The sequence below is a fragment of the Musca domestica genome, unplaced genomic scaffold (assembly GCF_030504385.1).
Source record: "Musca domestica strain aabys unplaced genomic scaffold, Musca_domestica.polishedcontigs.V.1.1 133, whole genome shotgun sequence".
Classification (NCBI taxonomy): domain Eukaryota; kingdom Metazoa; phylum Arthropoda; class Insecta; order Diptera; family Muscidae; genus Musca; species Musca domestica.
In genome coordinates this window covers 43,617-64,103 of record NW_026712178.1, presented here as the reverse complement: position 1 = coordinate 64,103, position 20,487 = coordinate 43,617, and the positions used below count along the sequence as shown (strand labels likewise).

The 20,487-nt window shown below is 32.7% G+C and overlaps 2 protein-coding genes across 2 annotated transcripts; both read right to left on the bottom strand.

Annotated features, from left to right (window-relative positions):
* Nucleotides 1-955: 955 nt before the first annotated feature.
* On the bottom strand, nucleotides 956-1,782 carry LOC101897923 (larval cuticle protein 2). Its single transcript, XM_005186279.4, has 2 exons — nucleotides 1,657-1,782; nucleotides 956-1,576 (listed from the first exon to the last, which is right to left on the bottom strand). Exons 1-2 carry the CDS (start codon nucleotides 1,666-1,668, stop codon nucleotides 1,055-1,057), a joined length of 534 nt encoding a protein of 177 aa, XP_005186336.1. The 5' UTR covers nucleotides 1,669-1,782; the 3' UTR covers nucleotides 956-1,054.
* A 7,360-nt stretch (nucleotides 1,783-9,142) lies between these two features.
* LOC101897760 (probable cytochrome P450 4ad1) lies at nucleotides 9,143-19,472 on the bottom strand. The gene is made up of 9 exons (XM_005186278.4): nucleotides 19,262-19,472; nucleotides 16,729-16,838; nucleotides 16,333-16,612; nucleotides 11,095-11,164; nucleotides 10,819-10,945; nucleotides 10,457-10,621; nucleotides 10,136-10,391; nucleotides 9,877-10,065; nucleotides 9,143-9,375 (listed from the first exon to the last, which is right to left on the bottom strand). Exons 1-9 carry the CDS (start codon nucleotides 19,431-19,433, stop codon nucleotides 9,161-9,163), a joined length of 1,584 nt encoding a protein of 527 aa, XP_005186335.2. The 5' UTR covers nucleotides 19,434-19,472; the 3' UTR covers nucleotides 9,143-9,160.
* Nucleotides 19,473-20,487: the final 1,015 nt, after the last annotated feature.

Here is a 20,487-nt window from a genome sequence, read left to right as displayed (position 1 = left end):
AAAAAAATATTTTTTTCAAGGCCAAACGTGGATTTTTTAAAAATATTTCTCCAGGACCAAAACTAAACGTGGATTTTTTAAAATTATGTTTTCAGGACCAAAACTAAACGTGGATTTTTTAAAAATATTTTTTTTCAGGACCAAAACTAAACGTGGAGTTTTAAAAAATATTTTTTCAAGCACTAAAAATTTTTTAAAAATATAAAATATTTTTTTTCATGTCCAAAGCTAAACGTAGATTTTTAAAAAATTTTTTTTTGAGGATCAATTTTAGACCTAGATTTTAAAAATTAAACTTGGATTTTTTAAAAATATTTTTTCCAGGACTAAATATAAACGTGGATTTTTTTATACATTTTTTTAAGCGCCAAGACTAAAAGTGGATTTTTTAAAAATATTTTTTCCAGGACCGAAACTAAACGTGGATTTTTTAAAAATACTTTTTCCAGGACAAAAACTAAACGTGGATTTTTTAAAAATATTTTTCAAGGTCTAAAAATAAACGAGGATTTTTTAAAAATATTTTTTCAGGTACAAAACTAAACGTGGATTTTTTAAAAATATTTTTTTCAGGTACAAAACTAAACGTGGATTTTTTAAAAATATTTTTTTAGGACCAAAACTAAACGTGGATTTTTTAAAAATATTTTTTTAGGACCAAAACTAAACGTTGATTTTAACATGGATTTTTTAAAAATATTTTTTTCAGGACCAAAACTAAACGTGGATTTTTTAAAAAATATTTTTTTGCAGAGAGAAGGGGTCTCATTTCAACCGAGAGATATCTTTTTACAGCCACTTTGTAGGAAAATAGAGAAAAAAACCTCTTATACGTCTTCTATGGAAGAAGATATCTTAAAATTTAGCAATAAAAAGAAGTCCTTTGAAGGACCTCCTTGAGATCCCCTCCGAGTAAATTTTCTGCTCGAACCAAAAAATAAAACTCACATTTTCTTTTTCTCTTTTATATTCCATACTACCACTTTATTTGCAGATTAAGCTATCCTTTTAGTACTCCCTGAAAGGACTCTTAACCCATGACATTCCCCTTTATTTAGAAATGTCTACCAAATTGTTTGTTGCTATTTCCCCTGCTGTTGCTATTGCTGCGGCTAAAGGTATTGCTGCGATACGAAGCAGCGGCACTGTGTTCATGATCCACTTCCTTGGGAGGATGGGTACGAATGTATTCCAAAGCCTTTAAGATGGCCTCTGGAATGGGTGGTGGTGTTGGCAGCAAGGCACTGTTGGGTTGATAACCATTCTCATCGGCCACATATTGCACGGCAATGTGTTCACCTTCGGGCGATACCCAGGAGAAGTCACCTTTGTGATCGCCGTTTTCATCTCCGGAAGCGGCAGCATGGATATCATTGGTGGTATCATAGGCATATTGGAAACCATGTTCATTGACATCGGCAGCAAAGTTTGTTGTCTCGGCATGGACATCATCACCGCTGGCATGGTGGCCACCACTACTGGCCTGGGCATGAGAGCCATAGGCAGCTTTGTAGGTATTTTTGCCGCCATATTTGGGTAGGGCCACAGCCGTGGCTACCAGGGCACAAAGGACAATCTGGGGAGAGAGAGGGGGAATTTTTTCAGGTAATCCAAGGTTTGTGGGTAAATCCTGAGCTTCTTCTACGAAATACTTACAAATTTGAACATATTTTGGCTGGAAATACTGTTGGGATTTAGCTTCGAATTCGAAAACTGATGATGCTGCCAAGAATTCACCAAGTTTTTATATGATTTTGTTTGGCAACGGAAGACGAGATATAAGTTTGACTATTTTATGGTATCATCTCCCATCCATACATCCGTCCATCCATTCATCCATCCGACCATTCAAGCATGCATTTCGTCATGTTGTGATCGCCAAATTTAGATAATAATTTTAGTATTTTGACATTTCCAAATAAGAATATTGAAGGCAAGTGTCTCACTATGGGGACAGTGGGACTTAGTAAAAAATAAAATAACTTCTCAAAAAAAAAAAAAAAAATAAATAAATAAAAAAAAAATTAAAAAAAAATAAAAAATGGACTAGAATTTAATCGACTTTCCCATTAAAATAAAAATATTAAATCAATGTCCTGAAGTCTTTTCTTTATAGAGAGGTCCCACTGTCTCTGGAACTGCATGTTTTTATATTTGTTCTATTTCATGAAAGAAATTTCTTTCGGGAATGGTGGTGAGGGTAATTTATTGTTGCAAACTTTGGAGAGAAAAAAAGAATGCGATTAAATTTATTTGCGAATCAGCCCACGCTGTATTGGTTTTGATGTTATGAAATATGCATTCTCTTTAACTCAAAAATAAATACCTATTTTTTTTTCAAAAATATTGCAAAAAAAAAAAAATTATAATTTTAAAACTTGTTGAAATTTAATTGCCATAATCCAACTTTCATTTCCCCTGATTAATTCGGCCAACATTGCCCAATTAGTTCGCAAATTTATCACTCTATTTTGATTTACTATAATTTTTAAGCCATAATTATAGCAAACATAAAAATCGAATTTGAAACTTGTTTTTACTATAAATATAAACAAATTGCAAGAGTTAGTTTTATAAACAAAAAAAATATTGAACTTTTTGAGCGTATTTGGGACAGATCGTGGAGGTAATTTTTTAAGGAATTTTGAAACCCCAAAAAAATGGGAATTTTTAAAAAAATATTTTTTTCAAGGGTATGTGAGTTCAAGAAATAAGGATTTTTAAAGGATATGTTCTCAAGGGTGTAGAATTTTTTTTAAATTTTTTTCAAGGAAATTCGGCCTTATAAATTCATATTTTTTAAAGAATTTTGAAACCCCAAAAATGGGAATTTTTTAAAAATATTTTTTTTTCAAGGGTATGTGAGTCCAAGAAATAAGGATTTTTAAAGGATATGTTCTCAAAGTAGTATATAATTTTTTAAAAATATTTTTTTAAGGAATTGCGGCCTTATAAAATATTTTTTTAAGGAACTTTGAAACTCAAAAAATAGGAATTAAAAACAAAAAAAAATTTTCAATGTGGGTCCAAGAAATAAGGATTTATAAAGGATATATTCTCAAAATAGTTTAAGATATTTTAAAAACATTTTTTTCAAGGAATTTCGGCCTTATAAATGCATATTTTATGAAAATTTTTTGTAATTTTTTTTAAAGGAATTTCGAAACCCAAAAAATGGGAATTTTTAAAAAAATATTTTTTTCAAAGGGTACGTGAGCCCAAGATATAAGGATTTTTAAAGGACATGTTCTCAAATTAGTATATCATTTTTTAAAAATATTTTTTCAAGGAATTTTGGCGTTATTAATGCATATTTTATGAAAATGTTCTTGTAATTTTTTAAAGGAATTTTGAAACCCAAAAAATGGGATTTTTTAAAAATATTTTTTCAAGGGTATGTAAGTACAATAAATATGGATTTTTAAAGGATATGTTCTCAAAAGAGTATATAATTTTTTTAAAATATTTTTTCAAGGAATTTCGGCCTTAGAAATGCATATTTTATGAAAATGTTCTTCTAATTTTTTAAAGTAATGTTGAAAACCCAAAAATGGTAATTTTTAAAAAATATTTTTTTAAGGGTATGGGAGTCCTATAAAAAATTATTTTAAAGGATATATTCTCAAAAGAGAATAAATTTTTTTAAAATAATTTTTTCAAGGAATTTCGACCTTATAAATGCATATTTTATGAAAACGCTCTGTAATTTTTTTAAGGAATTTTGAAACCCAAAAAATGGAAATTTAAAAAAAAATCAAAGGCGTGTGAGTCTAAGAAATAAGGATTTTTAAAGGATATGTTCTCAAAGTAGAATATAATTTTTTAAAAATATTTTTTCAATAAATTTCAACCTTATAAAATAATTTTTTAAAGAATTTTGAAACCCAAAAATGGGAATTTTTTAAAAAATATTTTTTTTTCAAGGGTATGTGAGCCCAATAAATAAGGATTTTTAAAGGATATTTTCTCAAAATTGTTTATAATATGTTAAAAATATTTTTTCAAGGAATTTTGGTCTTATAAATGCATATTTTATGAAAATGTTCTTGTAAATTTTTAAGGAATTTTGAAACCCAAAAAAATGGGAGTTTTTTAAAAATATTTTTTCAAGGGTATGTAAGTCCAACAAATAACGATTTTTGAAGGATATTTTCTCAAAATTGTATATAATATTTTAAAAATTTTTTTTCAAGGAATTTTGGCCTTATAAAAGTATTTTCATGAAAAGGTACTTTAAGGACTAGTTGTGAAAGGTTTTTTAAATATTTTTTTGACAAGGATCTACATTTTATAAACGCTAAACATATTTTCTTAAAAGATTACCAGATATTTAATAACATTTTTTTAAGAAAGTGGACGTCGAACAGTGTGGCTTGTTTGTTCGGGATACCGTAGTATTTTGTTTTTGCAAAATGGTCTGGCTTTATCCCTTTATTGTTGTTTTTATAAAAACAACGTTTTGTTTATTAGTGGAGAACGATGGTAATGTTTACCAGGGGGTAAGGCAGGGAATACCTAGGTTTCGGAAAGAGCCACCAATCCTCATCAGTTCCCTTGTTTTTGCCTGGGATATTCTCCCCAGAAGTTATTTTAAAAATAACTTCTATGACAAAAAACATTTTTTTTACCCAAGTGACGAGATCGTAAGCTCAATAGAAGAGGAACCAAAGAATTAAATAAAACTAAAATTCTCTTGGAAAGTCTTCTAAATCTTACAACCGCACTTATAAACATTTACATCTTTCTCCACTTGTTATGCTTTCGTTCAGCCTGAACGAAGTAGCATAACCATGTAAGTTGGTTTTGTCTGTTACAACAAAAACCCCTTCGTCGACCGTGCCTTGTCTATTAATAGAACAGTGTGGCTTGTTTGTTCGGGATACCGTAGTATTTTGTTTTTGCAAAATGGTCTGGCTTTATCCCTTTATTGTTGTTTTTATAAAAACAACGTTTTGTTTATTAGTGGAGAACGATGGTAATGTTTACCAGGGGGTAAGGCAGGGAATACCTAGGTTTCGGAAAGAGCCACCAATCCTCATCAGTTCCCGACGTCAGATAAAATAATCTGGAGGACAAAGAAAAAAATCTTAAAGGACTGCTAAATTTCTAAGATTTTTTTTTTTTTTTTTTGAAAGGGTAGAGAATATTTTTTTCAGAAAACGAACTGATTTTTAAGAAAATTTTGAAGCTCGTGTGTTTTGGAATATTATAGAAGCGGATTTTTAAAATATATTCTCCCAAAGGACTTCTTGATTTTCAATAATATCTTCTTGAGGACGTGTATTTTTTATTTTTTCTATATTCAGGAATATTTACAAGGACGTAAATTTTACCTAATATTTTCTTGAAGGGTTAACAGGTTCTTAAGAATAAGGAAGTGAATTAAATTTTTTCAAATACAGCCAAAATATAAGATTGTTGTTTATAAAGACTTGGAATTTTTAAACAATTTTTTTTGCAAAAGGACAAATAAGGATCCTGTGATCAAGGATTTTATGTCAAATAAACGTTGATTTTTTGATAGATATTTTTTTAAAGGACTTCCAAGATTTAAAGATGTGGATAAAATTGTTTGCCGCAGATTAAAAGAGAATTCTCAAAGGACTGCCTGGGCCTGAATTCTCGTTCTATGAAAATTTGAAATGAAGGCTTTTATAAAGGAAATACTTTCACTTCATATTTTCATAGAAAAATCTAGCCCATTTTTTGATGGTTTTAAAGGACATGAATTTAAAAAGGACCTCCCAATTTGTAAGAAATTTTTTAAAAATATTTTTTGCAGGACCAAATCTAAACGTGGATTTTTTAAAAGTATTTCTTCCAGGACCAAAGCTAAACGTGAATTTTTTAAAAATAATTTTTCCAGGACCAAAACTAATCGTAAATTTTTTAAAAATATTTTTTTCAGGACCAAAACTAAACGTGGATTTTTTAAAAATATTTTTTCCAGGAACAAAACTAAACGTAGATTTTTTAAAAATATTTTTTCCAGGACCAAAATAAACGTGGATTTTTTAAAAATATTTTTTCCAGGACCAAAACTAAACGTGGATTTTTTTAAAAATATTTCTTCCAGGACCAAAACTAAACGTGGATTTTTTAAAAATATTTTTTCCAGAACCAAAACTAAACGTGGATTTTTAAAAATATTTTTTCCAGGACCAAAAACAAATGTGGATTTTTTAAAAATATTTTTTCCATGACCAAAACTAAACGTGGATTTTTTAAGAATATTTTTTCCAGGACCAAAACTAAAACTGGATGTTTTAAAAATATTTTTTTCAGGACCAAAACTAAACGTGGATTTTTTAAAAATACTTTTTCCAGGACCAAAACTAAACGTGGATTTTTTAAAAATATTCTTTCCAGGACCAAAACTAAACGTGGATTTTTTAAAAATATTTTTTCCATGACCAAAACTAAACGCGGATTTTTTAAAAATATTTTTTCCAGGACCAAAACTAAACATTGATTTTATAAAAATATTTTTTGCGGAGAGAAGTAGTCTTACTTCAATTTCATTTTTTCATTTCATTTTTTCATAAGAATCTTGTTTTTTATGTATGAATTTTTTAATATCTTCCAAGAATGTTTTAAACATGGGTTTTTATTAAATATTTCTTAGAGTATTTTCTTCAGTCTATGGATTCCCTTTGAAAATATCTTCTCTTATTATAAGACATATTAGAGGCCTTCAGTTTATAGAAGACTTCTAGAAAGTGTTTTTTTTTTTTTTGCATGGAAGAAGATATCTAAAGGAGTTATCTCTAAAAAACACCCCTAAGTCTTCTACATATGGGCGACCTTTAAGATATCTTCAATCTGCAAAAAACCCTTAATATGCCTTCCATTTTTTGTAGATGTTTTCAAAATTGTCTTCCTCCATTTACCCTCTCTTTCACTGATTCTATCTGACTCTTACACTCTCTTGAATATTTAATTCAATCCTAACTTATAATTAGCTGCATATCTCTTCGCCTGACATTCGAAAAGTTCCATCCCCCCCTCTCTCAGCAACAAATTATTATGACAAGATTCTTAAGGAACTTGTTTATTAAATATACAAATATGATGTGACATACAAGTGTGTGTCTACTTTGTGTGAGTATGTGTGTGTGTGTGTTCATTCACACATATGAGTGAACATGAAAATTTCAAAATCTTGAATAAAGATCTGTCATATTCGCCAGGGCATAAAAGGAGTGAATTTCGACGAATAAACATGAGGAAATTTTTGCAAACTAGTTAAGGAAAACGATGCTTTCCCTAGAAAATATGTCAATTAGTTTATTTAAACGATGAGATGGAGAATAAAATGGCAATGTATATTAGGGTGGGGTGAAAAAATTACACAAGAAGGGTTCCAGAGAAAATTGTGGAAATCCCCGCTGTTATGATTTAGGGTCCTTTAAGGAAATATCGTGGTAAAAATCTATCAAGTCGCTTCTTTATTTAACGTAGCATTTCTGCTGATAATACTGTGTTTTCTTCCGTCCACTTCCTTGACGTCTGGCTCCACTACCAGTATCACGGTAATGAGCGATGTTGCGAGACACAAAGGAGTTATTCACATTTAAATGCTGGAGTGCTCTGACGATAGCCACTTGTGGTTTCCCAGCCAAATATAAAGAAATCACCCTATCACGGTTGAATTCCATCACGAATAACTTTTTTCCTGGAAAATTCTCACCAAAGTGCTTTTATAGGCTTGTAAACAATATAATGAGCTGTCACTGGAATAATTCTAACAGCTGTCGGACGAGTGGCTTAGAAATGACAGCAGTCTATAATTGGTTGCAGTTTTTCCATTTCATCTGCATCTGAAATATTTTTTTAACAATCCGCATTTATGGAAGGCTCTTAACTGGAACTCCTGGAAAAAATATTTTTTAAAAAACTATTTTTATGAAAATCTTGGAAAAGTACATTTTTGATCCACGTTTCTGAAAGTCCTGGCAAAAAATATATCTTTTTTTATTCACATTTATAAAAAGTCCTTTAAAAAATATTTTTCCAAATCCACGTTTGTAAAAGGCCTTTAAATAAAAGTCCTTATATATACTTTTTTTAAGAATACACATATCAAAAATGTCCCTGAAAAAATATGTTTTAAACCCCTATTTTTATCCCAAGTTTTTATTTGAAAGTCCTTGAAAAAATATGTTCAAAAAACCCAAAAAAATCCTTTTTTTTCATTAAAAAGTCCTTTGTCTTGATTTTTTAAACCCCTTGAAAAAATATGTTTCAAAAACCCATTCTTTTGAAAGTCCTTGGAAAATATTTTTCTTAGGAGTCCATGTCCTTGAACATTTTTCTTTTAAAAAATCCACACATATGAAAGTCCTTGAAATGTCACTTTTTTAAGTCAACGTGTATGAAAGTCCTTAGAGCATTTATTTTTAATAACCCACATTTTTGAAAATCTTTGAAATCCTTGAAAAAATCCAAAAAAATCCTTTTTTTTCATTAAAAAGTCCTTTGTCTTGATTTTTTAAACCCCTATTTTTATCCTAAGTTTTTAATTGAAAGTCCTTGAAAAAATATGTTTCAAAACACCATTCTTTTGAAAGTCCTTGGAAAATATTTTTCTTAGGAGTCCATGTCCTTGAACATTTTTCTTTTAAAAAATCCACATATCTGAAAGTCTTTGAAATGTCAATTTTTAAGGTAACGTGTATAAAAGTCCTTAGAGAATTTATTTTTAATAATCTACATTTATGAAAATCCTTGAAATCCTTGATAAAATCCAAAAAAAATCATTTTTTTCATTAAAAAATATTTTGTCTTGATTTTTTAAAAAGTCCTTGAAAAAATATGTTTCAAAAACCCATTCTTTTGAAAGTCTTTGGAAAATATTTTTCTTAGGAGTCCACGTCCTTCAACATTTTTCTTTTAAAAAATCCACAAATCTGAAAGTCCTTGAAATGTGATTTTTTTAAGACAACGTCTATGAAAGTCCTTAAAGAATTTATTTTTAATAATCCACATTTATGAAAATCCTTGATGTCCTTGAAAAAATCCAAAAAAAAATTTTTTCATTTAAAAGTCCTTTGCTTTGATTTTTTTAAATTAAATTTATTTGTTCATTAATTGTTTTTAATTAATTTTAATTTATATAATTTAATAAAATTAAATCTTTTTTTTCACATTTTTTTGGATTCTAATTTCTCTTCTTCAATCTCACCAAAATACCATTTTCAGATTTCAGAGTAACTCTAATATTCAATATGGGATCGTAATCACTTTCCGGTACACAACCCTTGCGGGAGTGGTCATTGATGCCAGCCGTTAAGCCATCCTTGGCTGGTAGGATTTCATAGTTTCTGATCACCTGAGAGAGCAAGGATTTCAGTTCCAAAGTGGCAAATCTTTCGGCTGGAAGAGAGAGGGAGAGAGGGAGGAAAGGGGAATGAGATAAAAATAAGGACTAAGTATTGGAGGAAAATTTAAAAAAAAATTTAAGGTAGCCAAAAAAATTCCCAAAACCTGGAACAGGTCCTGGGAAGTGTGAAGAATGCCTGGATACTATTTCGTCCTGTTGCTAGGCATTGGAAGAAAATTAAAATAAAACATTAGGAGGCAGATCATGAATTTGTGGTAAATTCTTGGTCTTCCTCCTAACCTTCTTCGTTTGGATTTGGGTTAACTAAAAACTGTCCTGGACAAATTTATATCCTTGCCTGGATATTATTTCGTCCTGTTGCTAGGCATTGGAAGAACATTAAAATAAAAATTTAGGAGGCAGACCAAGAATTTGTGGTAAATTCTGGGTCTTCCTCCTAACCTCCTCCGTTTGGATTTGGGTTAACTAAAAATGTCCTGTACAAATTTATATCCTGCAGCGAAAGAGTCCTGAAAATGGGTATTCCTGCTTACCTATACACTTCCTGGGTCCAGCACTGAAGGGTACACTCTTGAAGGCCTCAATACCTTTATTTTCCCTATCGCTGGCATTGGCAAAACGTTCTGGGCGGAATTCACAGGGGTTATCGAAATATTTCTCATTATAGCCCATGGCTATGAGGCACATGATGACCGTGGTACGGCGGGCAATCTTGGTGCCATCTAAGAGGAATAAAAATCCCAAAATTTATTCCACACCAAACAAAGAAAATATCCTACCCCTCTAACTTACTTATATCGATTGCCTTGCGATTGGTTCTGGCAATCAATGGCACCGAAGGATACAGACGCAATGTCTCTCTCAACACCATCTCCAGATACGACATCTTATTCAGATCTTCAATTTTGGCCACAGCCTCTTTGAATTCTTGTCCCTGTTGTCCGGCGAAAATTTTCTGTTGTTCCTCGTAGACTTTCTGCTGTATGGCCGGATGACGGGAGAGGGTGTACAGGGTGAAGGACATTGCAGCCGCCGTAGGGTCATGACCCTGTTCGTAAGAGAAAAGTAAAACGAAATGCCAGGATGCCAGAGATGAAATGCGAAACTACTTACGGCAAATATGAATGTGGACAGCTCTTCAAATATTTCACGGAATTTTAATTCTCTGCCATCCAATTTGGCATTCAGAAGGACATTTAAAAATGGTTTTAATTCGTCCTTATCGGCAGGCTTGGCATTGCCATCGGCCTTTAGTTGGGCTCGCCGTTGTTCGACAATCTGTAGAGGAAAACAAAACAAACAAAGGGAAGAATGAGAAAAAAAGGATAATGAAAAAATAGTAGGGCAGGACAGGACTTGGAGGACTCAAAAAGGGACACTTCATTCTCCGAAAAAAAATCCAAAAATTTATTTTTTTTTAATTTCTGAAAATTTGTCCCTACCAAAATTTTGACCCCCCTTCCCCCATAACTCACCCGATTCATTTCCGTTTTCAGCGCCCTCAAGGCCCTACGCTGTTTGCCATAGTAGGGTGTCAAATAGAACAGGGTGTCAAACCGCTTGACAATGCTGAAGGTACGCTCCTGTATGACATCACACAAGCTGTAGTTCAGACAAAAGACAGAAATTAACAACCAGCATCAATGAATATTCCGATATGAAAGAAAAAAAAAATGAAAGGGAATATTTCAAGGATACCGAAAAATAAACACAACAAAATAAATCCTTATTTCAAAGGATGTTTAACTTACTCAGCAATGGCGGCATGCATGTTTGATGGCTGGTCATCCAAGGAGTTGCTGGGCACGCCGGTGGCATTTTCTGTAAGAAAAGGATATCATTTTTATAAAAAAAGGATATAAGGATAATGGAAAAAATTCTAGAAAAATCAATCAATTGCTAGACGCTTAAGAAGCTATTGAAAAATTATAAAAAAATGACGTTGAAGGACCTTGAAGGGCCCACTAAACTCAATTTGAAAAATTCACTTGAAGGACCTCTGAGAGTAAAAAAAAAACTTAAAAAAAGGACACATTTAAAATCCTTTACAATTAAACAGATACCCCAAAAAAAATAATTTGTTCGTGTAAGACCTCTAAAGGACACCTAATAATTCCCCCCATTTAGGGCTTTTACGGTATTCTACTAATTCTGTAAAAAATCTATTTGAAAAAATCACTTGAAAGACATTTGAAACCCAAAAAAAAAAATATTGAAAAAGAACACATTCCAAATACTTTAAAACTAAACGGAACCTGCATTACATCTTTAAAAATCCAAATACCCAAAAAACTATAAAGTGTTCGTCTAAGTTCCTTTCTTCAATAAATTCCCGATATAGGGCCGTTAAGATATTTTACAAATTCTGTAAAAAATCTATTTGAAAAATTCACTTGAAGGACCTCTGAGAGTCAAAAAAAACTTTAAAAAGGACACATTTAAAATCCTTTACAATTAAACGGAACTTGCAATACTTCTTTAAAAATCCAGATACTCCAAAAAATATAAATTGTTCGTCTAAGGCCCTTTAAGGACACCTAATAATTCCCCCATTTAGGATCGTTAAGGTATTCTACAAATTCTGTAAAAAATCAAAAATTCACTTGAAGGACCTTTGAGAACCATGAAAAAAATCTTTAAAAAGGGCACATTAAAAATCCTGTAAAACTAAGCGGAACCTCCAACATTTCTTTAAGAATCCAGAAACCTAAAAAAAGTTATAAAATGTTCGTCTAAGGACCTTTAAGGACATCCTAAAAATCTACAATAATTTCCCGATATTGGGCCGTTAAGGTATTTTACAAATTCTGTAAAAAATCTTTTTGAAAAAATAAATTGAGGGACCTTTGAGAGCCAAAAAAAAAAATCTTCAAAGAGGACACACTAAAAATCCTTGAAAACTAAACGGAACGGAATATTTCTTTAAGAATCCAAAGACTCAAAAAAATTATAAAATGTTCGCCTAAGGACCTTACATGACACCCTAAAACTCGTCAGTAATTCTCCCATTTAGGTGTTCTACAAAATCTGTAAAAAATCTAATTGAAAAATTAATTTGAGGGACCTTTCAGAACCCAAAAGAATTTTCTTTAAAAGAGGACACATTAAAAATCCTTAAAAACTGAACGGGAACTTCAATATATCTTTAAGAATCTAGAGACCAAAAAAAATGAAGTGTTCGCCTAAGGACCTTTAAGGACAAACTAAATATCTTCAATAATTTTCCGATTTAGGGCTGTAAAAATCTATTTGAGAAATTCACTTGAGGAACCTTTGAGAACCAAGAAAAAATTTTTTAAAAAGGACACATCAAAAATCCTTGAATACTAAATTCTACAAAATCTGTAAAAAATCCACATTATAAGCCCTCAGGAAAAGCTGAAAAATCTTTATGAAATTCGCATTCAAGAATTCCCAAGGACATCCAAAAAACTCTTTAAAAATCCCTTTAAGAATCACTCGCATTTTTTTTAAAAGTTCACTTCGAATGTCCTTTAAGGATACATTAAATATTCTTCAAAAAAACTGAAAAACATTCAAGGTTTTTGTCGAACGACCTTCAAGGACATCCTAAAACTTCTCTGAAAAAGGCCACATAGAGGGCCCTCTTAAAGCTCCAAAAATTCGCTACAAATCGACGTTGAAAGACTTTCATGGTACCCTAAAAATTTGGTAAAAATCCTCACAGTAGGTCATTAAAAAGCGCTACAAATCCACGTTAAAGGACCTTCAAGGGCATCCTAATTTTTTTTTTTTAACGAAACTTCAGAACCTTTAAAATCCCTTTAAAAATTATGTAAAATTCAGAGTTTAGGCCCTCAAGAAGCGCCAAAAAAATTCTTAAAAAACACGTAAAAGGACCTTTAAGGACATCCTAAGAATTCAGCAAAGATTTCCAATTTCTGGGGTCCTTAAAAGTCGCCAAAAAAACTCCATAAAAGTCCACATAGAAGACCCTTAAAAGGCCCCAAAAATTCTCTATAAAATCTACGTCGAAGGACCTTAAATGACATGCCAAAAGTTCATCTCAAAATCCACGTTAAATGATTTTAAAAACGCCACTCTTTAGGTTCTCAAAAAAGCGGAACAAATTTTTGTACGAAATCCATGTCAAAGGACCTTCAAGGACATTCTAAATTTTTTTCACAAAATCCACATTGTAGCGTCTTTAAAGTCCGTTTGAAAATGACGTCAAGAACTCGCAATGCAGGCTCTCAAGAGGCGCAAAAAATTCTTAAAAAAATCCATGTTGAAGGACCTTTAAGGACACCCCTAAAATTCTGCAAAAAATCCGATTTAAGGGGCCTTTAAAAATCGCTTAGTCGCTTCTGTAAAAATTCCGTATAGAAGTCCCTCAAGAAGCCCCAAGAATTCTTCAAAAAATCGACGTTAAAGGACCTTTAAGGACACGCCAAAAGTTCTTCACAGGGTTAACGTTAAAGGACCTTTAAGGACAACGCAAAATCTCTTCACACAATCAACGTTTAGACCCTTCAAAAAAATCTGGAGAAAGGATTTAAAGGACACTCTAAAACTGTTTTTAAAACCCCAGAGTGTTTGACCTTTATAGAGCCTTTTAAGGGACTTCCAAAAATACTTAAAAAAATCTAAATCTTAAATCTAAAAATATTCTCTTATACTCCACATCAGGGGTCCTTTTTTAAAGGTCCTCAAAATTTCTATAGAATATTCACGTCAGAGGTCCTCAAAAATTCTATAGAAAATCCACATCTTAGGACTATTCAGAGACCGCAAAAATTCTTTAAAAAATCCACGTCTCAGAGCCTTTCAGAAGTCCTCAAAAATTCTTTAAAAAATCCACGCCTCAGAGCCTTTCAGAAGTTCTCAAAAATTCTTTATAAATCCACGTCTTAGAGCCTTTCAGAGGTCCTCAAAATTCTTTAAAAAATCCACGTCTTAGAGCCTTTCAGAGGTCCTCAAAAATTCTTTAAAAAATCCACGTCTCAGAGCCTTTCAGAAGTCCTCAAAAATTCTTTAAAAAATCCCCGCCTCAGAGCCTTTCAGAAGTTCTCAAAAATTCTTTATAAATCCACGTCTTAGAGCCTTTCAGAGGTCCTCAAAATTCTTTAAAAAATCCACGTCTTAGAGCCTTTCAGAGGTCCTCAAAAATTCTTTAAAAAATCCACGTCTTAGGGTCTATCTGAGGTCCTCAAAATTTCTTTAAAAAATCCATGTCTTAGAGCCTTTCAGAGGTCCTCAAAAATTCTTTAAAAAAATCCACGTCTTAGGACCTTTCAGAGGTCCTCAAAAAATGTTTAAAAAATCCACGTCTGAGGATCTTTTGAAGGTCATCAAAAATTCTTTAAAAAAATCCACGTCTTAGGATTTTTTGAAGGTCATCAAAAATTCTTTAAAAAATCCACGTCTTAGGATCTTTTGAAGGTCACCAAAAATTCTTCAAAAAATCCACGCCTTAGGATCTTTTGAAGGTCACAAAAAATTCTTTAAAAATCCACGTCTTAGGATCTTTTGAAGGTCATCAAAATTCTTTAAAAAATCCACGTCTTAGGACCTTTTAGAGATAATCAAAAATTCTTTAAAAAGTCCTCGACTTAGGACCTTTCCAGGTCCCTGAAATATAATTAAAAAATCACGTCATGAGGACTATAGGACTCATCAAAAATTCTTCAAAAAATCCACGTCTTAGAGCCTTCCAAAGGTCCTCAAAAATTCTTCAAAAAATCCACGTCTTAGAGCCTTTCAAAGGTCCTCAAAAATTCTTTACAACATCCACGTCTTAGAGCCTTTCAGAAGTCCTCAAAAATTCTTTAAAAAATCCACGTCTTATGGCCTTCCAAAGGTTCTCAAAAATTTGTTAAAAAATCCACGTCTTAGGACATTTCAGAGGTCCTCAAAAATTGTTTAAAAAATCCACGTCTTAGGGCCTTTCAGAGGTCCTCAAAAATTCTTTTAAAAAATGATCGTCATAGGGTTTTAACAGGTCCTCAAAAATTCTTTAGGGTCTTTTAGAGGTCCTAAAAAGTTATTTAAAAAATTGAAATTTTAGGGCTTTTTGTAGGTCCTCAAAAATTCCTTAAAAAATTCACCGCTTGGGTCTTCTCGAGGTCCTCAAAATTTTTTTAAAAAATGCTTAAAGGTCTTCAAAAATTCTTAAAAAATCCACGTTTTAGGACCTTTCCGAGGTTCTCGAAAATCGTTAAAAAAATCCACGTCTTAGGACCTTTCTGAGGTCCTCGAAAATTGTTTAAAAAATCCACGTCTTATGGCATTTCCAGGTCCCTGAGAAATTATTAAAAAAATCACGTCATGAGGCCTTTAGGAATCCCCAAAAATTCTTTAAAGTTCCTCAAAAATGTTAATGGTCCTCGAAAAATCTTTAAAAAACCGTGTCGTAGGGGCTTTTATAGTTCTTTAAAAATCCGTGTCGTAGGGGCTTTCATAGGTCCTCCAATAATTATTTTAAAAAATTCACATTATAGCGCCATTTATAGGTCCCCAACAATTCTTTAAAAATGCCACTTCGTAGCGCTTTTCAGAAGTCTTCTAAAAAATCTTTAAAAATCCACGTTTTAGGACTTTTCAGAGGTTCACAAAAATTCTTAAAAAGATCCAAATCTTAGGGCCTTATAGGGTCCTTAAAAATTCTTTAGAAAATCCACGTCTTAGGGCCTTATAGAGGTCCTTAAAAATTCTTTAGAAAATCTACGTCTTAGGACCTTTCAGAGATTCACAAAAATTCTTAAACAGATCCAAATCTTAGGGCCTTATAGAGGTCCTTAAAAATTCTTTAGAAAATCTACGTCTTAGGGCCTTATAGGGGTCTTTAAAAATTCTTTAGAAAATCCACGTTTTAGGACCTTTGAAAGGTCCTCAAAAATTGTTTAAAGAATCCACGTTTGAAGGCCTCCAATTTTTTTTAAATCCACGTCATAGGGTCTTTACGAGTTTCTCAAGAATTCCTTAAAATTACACGTTTTCCTGGAAAAAAAACTGAGCTCCTTACTTACCACACACAATATCCAGCGTGCATTTCCTCACAATCTCCTGAATATCGAAGACCTCCCCATCGTCGGCATGTTGCTGCAATTTCTGGGTGAATTTTTTACCTGTCCTATTCACCACCTGCATATAGCCCTCCACGGCTTTGTTGTCAAAGGCGGGCATATACAGCTTTTGATGCTTAAGCCATCTGGCACCGGAGCTCGTTAGGAGACCATCACCCAGCCATGGACGCAAGAATGAATACAAATGTTCTTTGTAGAGCAAAGATGAACTGGAAAGCATGTTCTGTAAATATGAGAGAAAATAACGAAAGGATTATTTGTTGTGAAACGAGGGCAGGAGAAACATAATGTTTCATGTGTGTGTGAAAATCATATGCATATGTATATGTGTGTGTTTACCTGAATTTCTGCTGGGTCACTTAACATGACATGATATTGAAAGAAAACCAATGAACGGAAGCCTTGAAAATCATATTTCCGGCAATATTGTAAAATTTTCTTGGGATATTCTGAAAGAGAGAAAGAGATGGGGGGATACATGTGAGACAAATGAAAGTAGAAGAGATTAAATAAACGATTTTGATAGCAGCCGCCAGGGGAGACCTACTCCTGGTCTTTGGGGCGGTAAATTCTTTTATCTTTGTTATGGTTGCGCTCAATAAAAGCGGAAAGTAGAACTTTTGTATCACAAATGTGTGTGTGTGTGTTTTTGCCACACACACACTCCCATTTTATTAGCATACATTTTTAATTACCGGTTAATGTTCAGCAACCATGCCTCCCATGCCCGCCCATGCCTTTGACATAATCTAATTTGTTTGTTAATTGTCAACAAATTGTTTCGGTTGAAAGTTATCGCAAAAATGTTCGACGATAAAGCGGGAATTTTATGTGAATATTCAGGTGCTAAAGGGAGTATGTGTGTGTGCGAACTGGGAAATATTTTTGGGGGTGAGAGGGGGAAGCATGGAAATTATTTAAATTATTTAAGACATTAGAAAATGTTTGGTATATGACAGCCTTCTGTTGGGCGCCACTCCAGATAAGGGATGAAAATTGTAAATTATCATACAATTATGTTTCCAGATTTAGGACATCTCAAGATCAGATCTAGGACATCTCAAGTTCGGAGGCAGAGGGCGCCGGGATCGTGGAGGAGTTACAAAAGTCCAGAGCCCTAAAATTCTTTGAAAAATCCACGTTTGAAGGCCTCCAAATTCTTTGAAAAATGCAAGTTTTGAAAATTTTACGTTTGAAAGCCTTTCAGAGGTCTTCTAAAATTCTTCAAAAATCCGCGTTTGAAGGTCTTTTTAAATAATTTAAAAAAACCACGTTTGAAGGTCTCCTAAAATATTTTAAAAAATCGGCACTTGAAGGTCTTCCAAATTCTCTATAAAATTCAATTCTGAAGGCCTTTCAGAGGTCCTCTAAGATTCTATAAAAAAATCCACGTTTGAAAGCCTTTCAGAGGACCTCTAAAATTCTAAAATCCACGTCTGAAGGTCTTTCAGAGGTCCTCTAAAATTCTAAAATCCACGTCTGAAGGTATTTCAGAGGTCCTCTAAAATTCTTTAAAAATGCACGTCTGAAGGCCTTTAAGAGGTCCTCTAAAATTCTTTAAAAAATCCACGTCTGAAGGCTTTTCAGAGGTCCTCTTAAGGCCTTTCAGAGGTCCTCTAAAATTCTTTAAAAAAACCACGTCTGAAAGCCTTTCAGAGGTCCTCTAAAATTCTTTAAAAAAAATCCACGTCTGAAGGCCTTTCAGAGATCCTCAAAAATTCTTTAAAAAATCCACGTCTGAAGGCCTTTTAGAGATCCTCTAAAATTCTTTAAAAAATAACACGTCTGAAGGTCTTTTAGAGGTCCTCTTAAATTCTTTAAAAAATCCAGGTCTGAAGGCCTTTTAGAGGTCCCCTAAAATTCTTTAAAAAATCCACATCTGAAGGCCTTTCAGAGGTCCTCTAAATTTAAAAAAAAACCCACGTCTGAAGGCCTTTCAGAGGTCCTCTAAAATTCTTTAAAAAATCCACGTCTGAAGGCCTTTTAGAGATCGTCTAAACTTCTTTAAAAATCCACATTTGAAGGTCTTTCAGAGGTTTTTAAAATTCTTTAAAAAATCCACATTTGAAGGCCTTTCAGAGGTCCTCTAAAGTTCTTTACAAAATCCTAGATTGAATGCCTTTTAGAGGTCCTCTAAAATTCTTTAAAAATCCACGTCTGAAGGCCTTTCAAAGGTCCTCTATAATTCTTTAAAAAATCCACGTCTGAAAGCCTTTCAGAGGTCCTCTAAAATTCTTTAAAAAATCCACGTATGAAGGCCTTTCAGAGGTCCTCTAAAATTCTTTAAAAAATCCACGTCTGAAGGCCTTTCAGAGGTCCTCTAAAATTCTTTAAAAAATCCACGTCTGAAGGCCTTTCAGAGGTCCTCTAAAATTCTTTAAAAAATCCACGTCTGAAGGCCTTTCAGAGGTCCTCTAAAATTCTTTTCTGAGGTCCTCTAAAATTCCTTAAAAAATCCAAGTTTGAAGACCTTTTAAAGGTGTTCTAAAATTATTTTCTGAGGTTCTCTAATTTTTTTTTTAAAAATCCGCGTTTGAAGGCCTTTCAGAGGTCTTTGAAAAATCTTTAAAAAATCCACGTTTGAAGGCCTTTTAGAGGTTTTTAAATTTTTTTAAAAAAAATTCACGTCTGAAGGTCTTTCAGAGGTCCTCTAAAATTCTATAAAAAATCCACGTCTGAAGGCCTGTTTGTTTTTTTCTGCAGCAAATAATTTAACCCTATGAAATAAGTTTTTGTTTCGAGGGCATTGATTTTTCTTCGGCATAAAAAGTGGTCTCATTTACCGAACTCTGGCTTGTTTTTCGAGGATAAATATTTTTTTTCTATTTTTTTTTTTGTTTTAATCCTTTGAGAAGTTCAGAGATTTACTCACCATCCGGTTTCAAACCAAATTGAAATAGATTACCCACAAATGGATAGGGTGTGGGACCGGGTATCATTTCCATTATCCCAGCAACATGATCAATATAATTGAAAATCTTTATGCCCTTGAAGAACAGCACTGTGCAGATCACAATGGCCAGGGCCAATACAAACATTTCCATTTTTTAAAAAAATTCAGATTTTTCGCTTCCCTTGAATTAATTTCCCAAAATTTAGCACCGATCACGTAGCGTTCAAAAAATATACTGACCGTTAATGTACTCGTCAACGAGCTCTATTCCGAACTGGGAATAGAAAATATTCCCCTTTCGCCTCAATTTTTGACGTGGCCCAAAAGAGTTCTCTGATAATAACCTCCAATAAAGCTTATCTGGTTGCCCCCTTATATGTTTTTTCGATTTTTTTATTCATATTTCAGAATATTATTTTCGAGATAATATCGTTCAATTATTCGATTATGCTTAGTAGAATTTCATGATAGTCGAGTGGCCATAATTGACTCATTTACGGTTGCCCTAACTTAGGCTGCAAAGTTTGTTTGTTTGTTTGTTTTGATAATCAATCGACCGGACCGGGCCAGTCAATCAACCATTTGGTTGACTTCACTCTGAAGTATCCAGCCATCCTAATCACCGCTAGAGTTCAAAGTCTTTGACGAGTATTTTCACAGCCTGTTATCGATCGTATGTTTCAGATGATAGCTGCTGGTTCTATTTTGGGGGACTCATTGATTACGTGCCGTTTGGAGGAACTTAAAGGTAGAAATTTGTGCTGCCATATGTGGGAACATTGTGTCGCTGCACTTGAGGGCTGAGGTAATCTGGGGGGCTATAAATAACAAAAAACAATTGTTGAAAATTAAAAAAAAAAAAAAAACTATAAAAATTAGTCACCTGTTTGTGGGCAATCCTGACCTATGCCAAAGTAATGTTTCACAGTTTAATATTATCCCACGGATTAGTTGGTCATTATGAAATTCTCCAATTTTAATCTTTAATTAAAAATTTACAATATTTGGATTGGGATTTGTCGGACCGCTTGAAGAAAAAACAGTTAAAAAGCAGTTCGGCGGCCGGGCCGAACTTTGAATACCCTCCACCATTTGGAACGAATTTGGAAATTTTCAAAAAAAAAAAAAAATTAAATCCGTTAAAAATTCTGATAAAATCTTAAAAATGCCGATTATAGCCGTTATATTGGGGTCTATACGAGGAC

Bases quoted from the DNA above. Each gene is read 5' to 3' on its own strand.
- LOC101897760 (XM_005186278.4), bottom strand. From the start codon at position 19,433: ATGGAAATGTTTGTATTGGCCCTGGCCATTGTGATCTGCACAGTGCTG. The intron at 16,839-19,261 runs GTGAGTAAATCT...TCTCTCTTTCAG, and splicing joins ATTTGGTTTGAAACCGGATG to AATATCCCAAGAAAATTTTA. The intron at 10,946-11,094 runs GTAAGTTAAACA...TCTGAACTACAG, and splicing joins ATGCATGCCGCCATTGCTGA to CTTGTGTGATGTCATACAGG.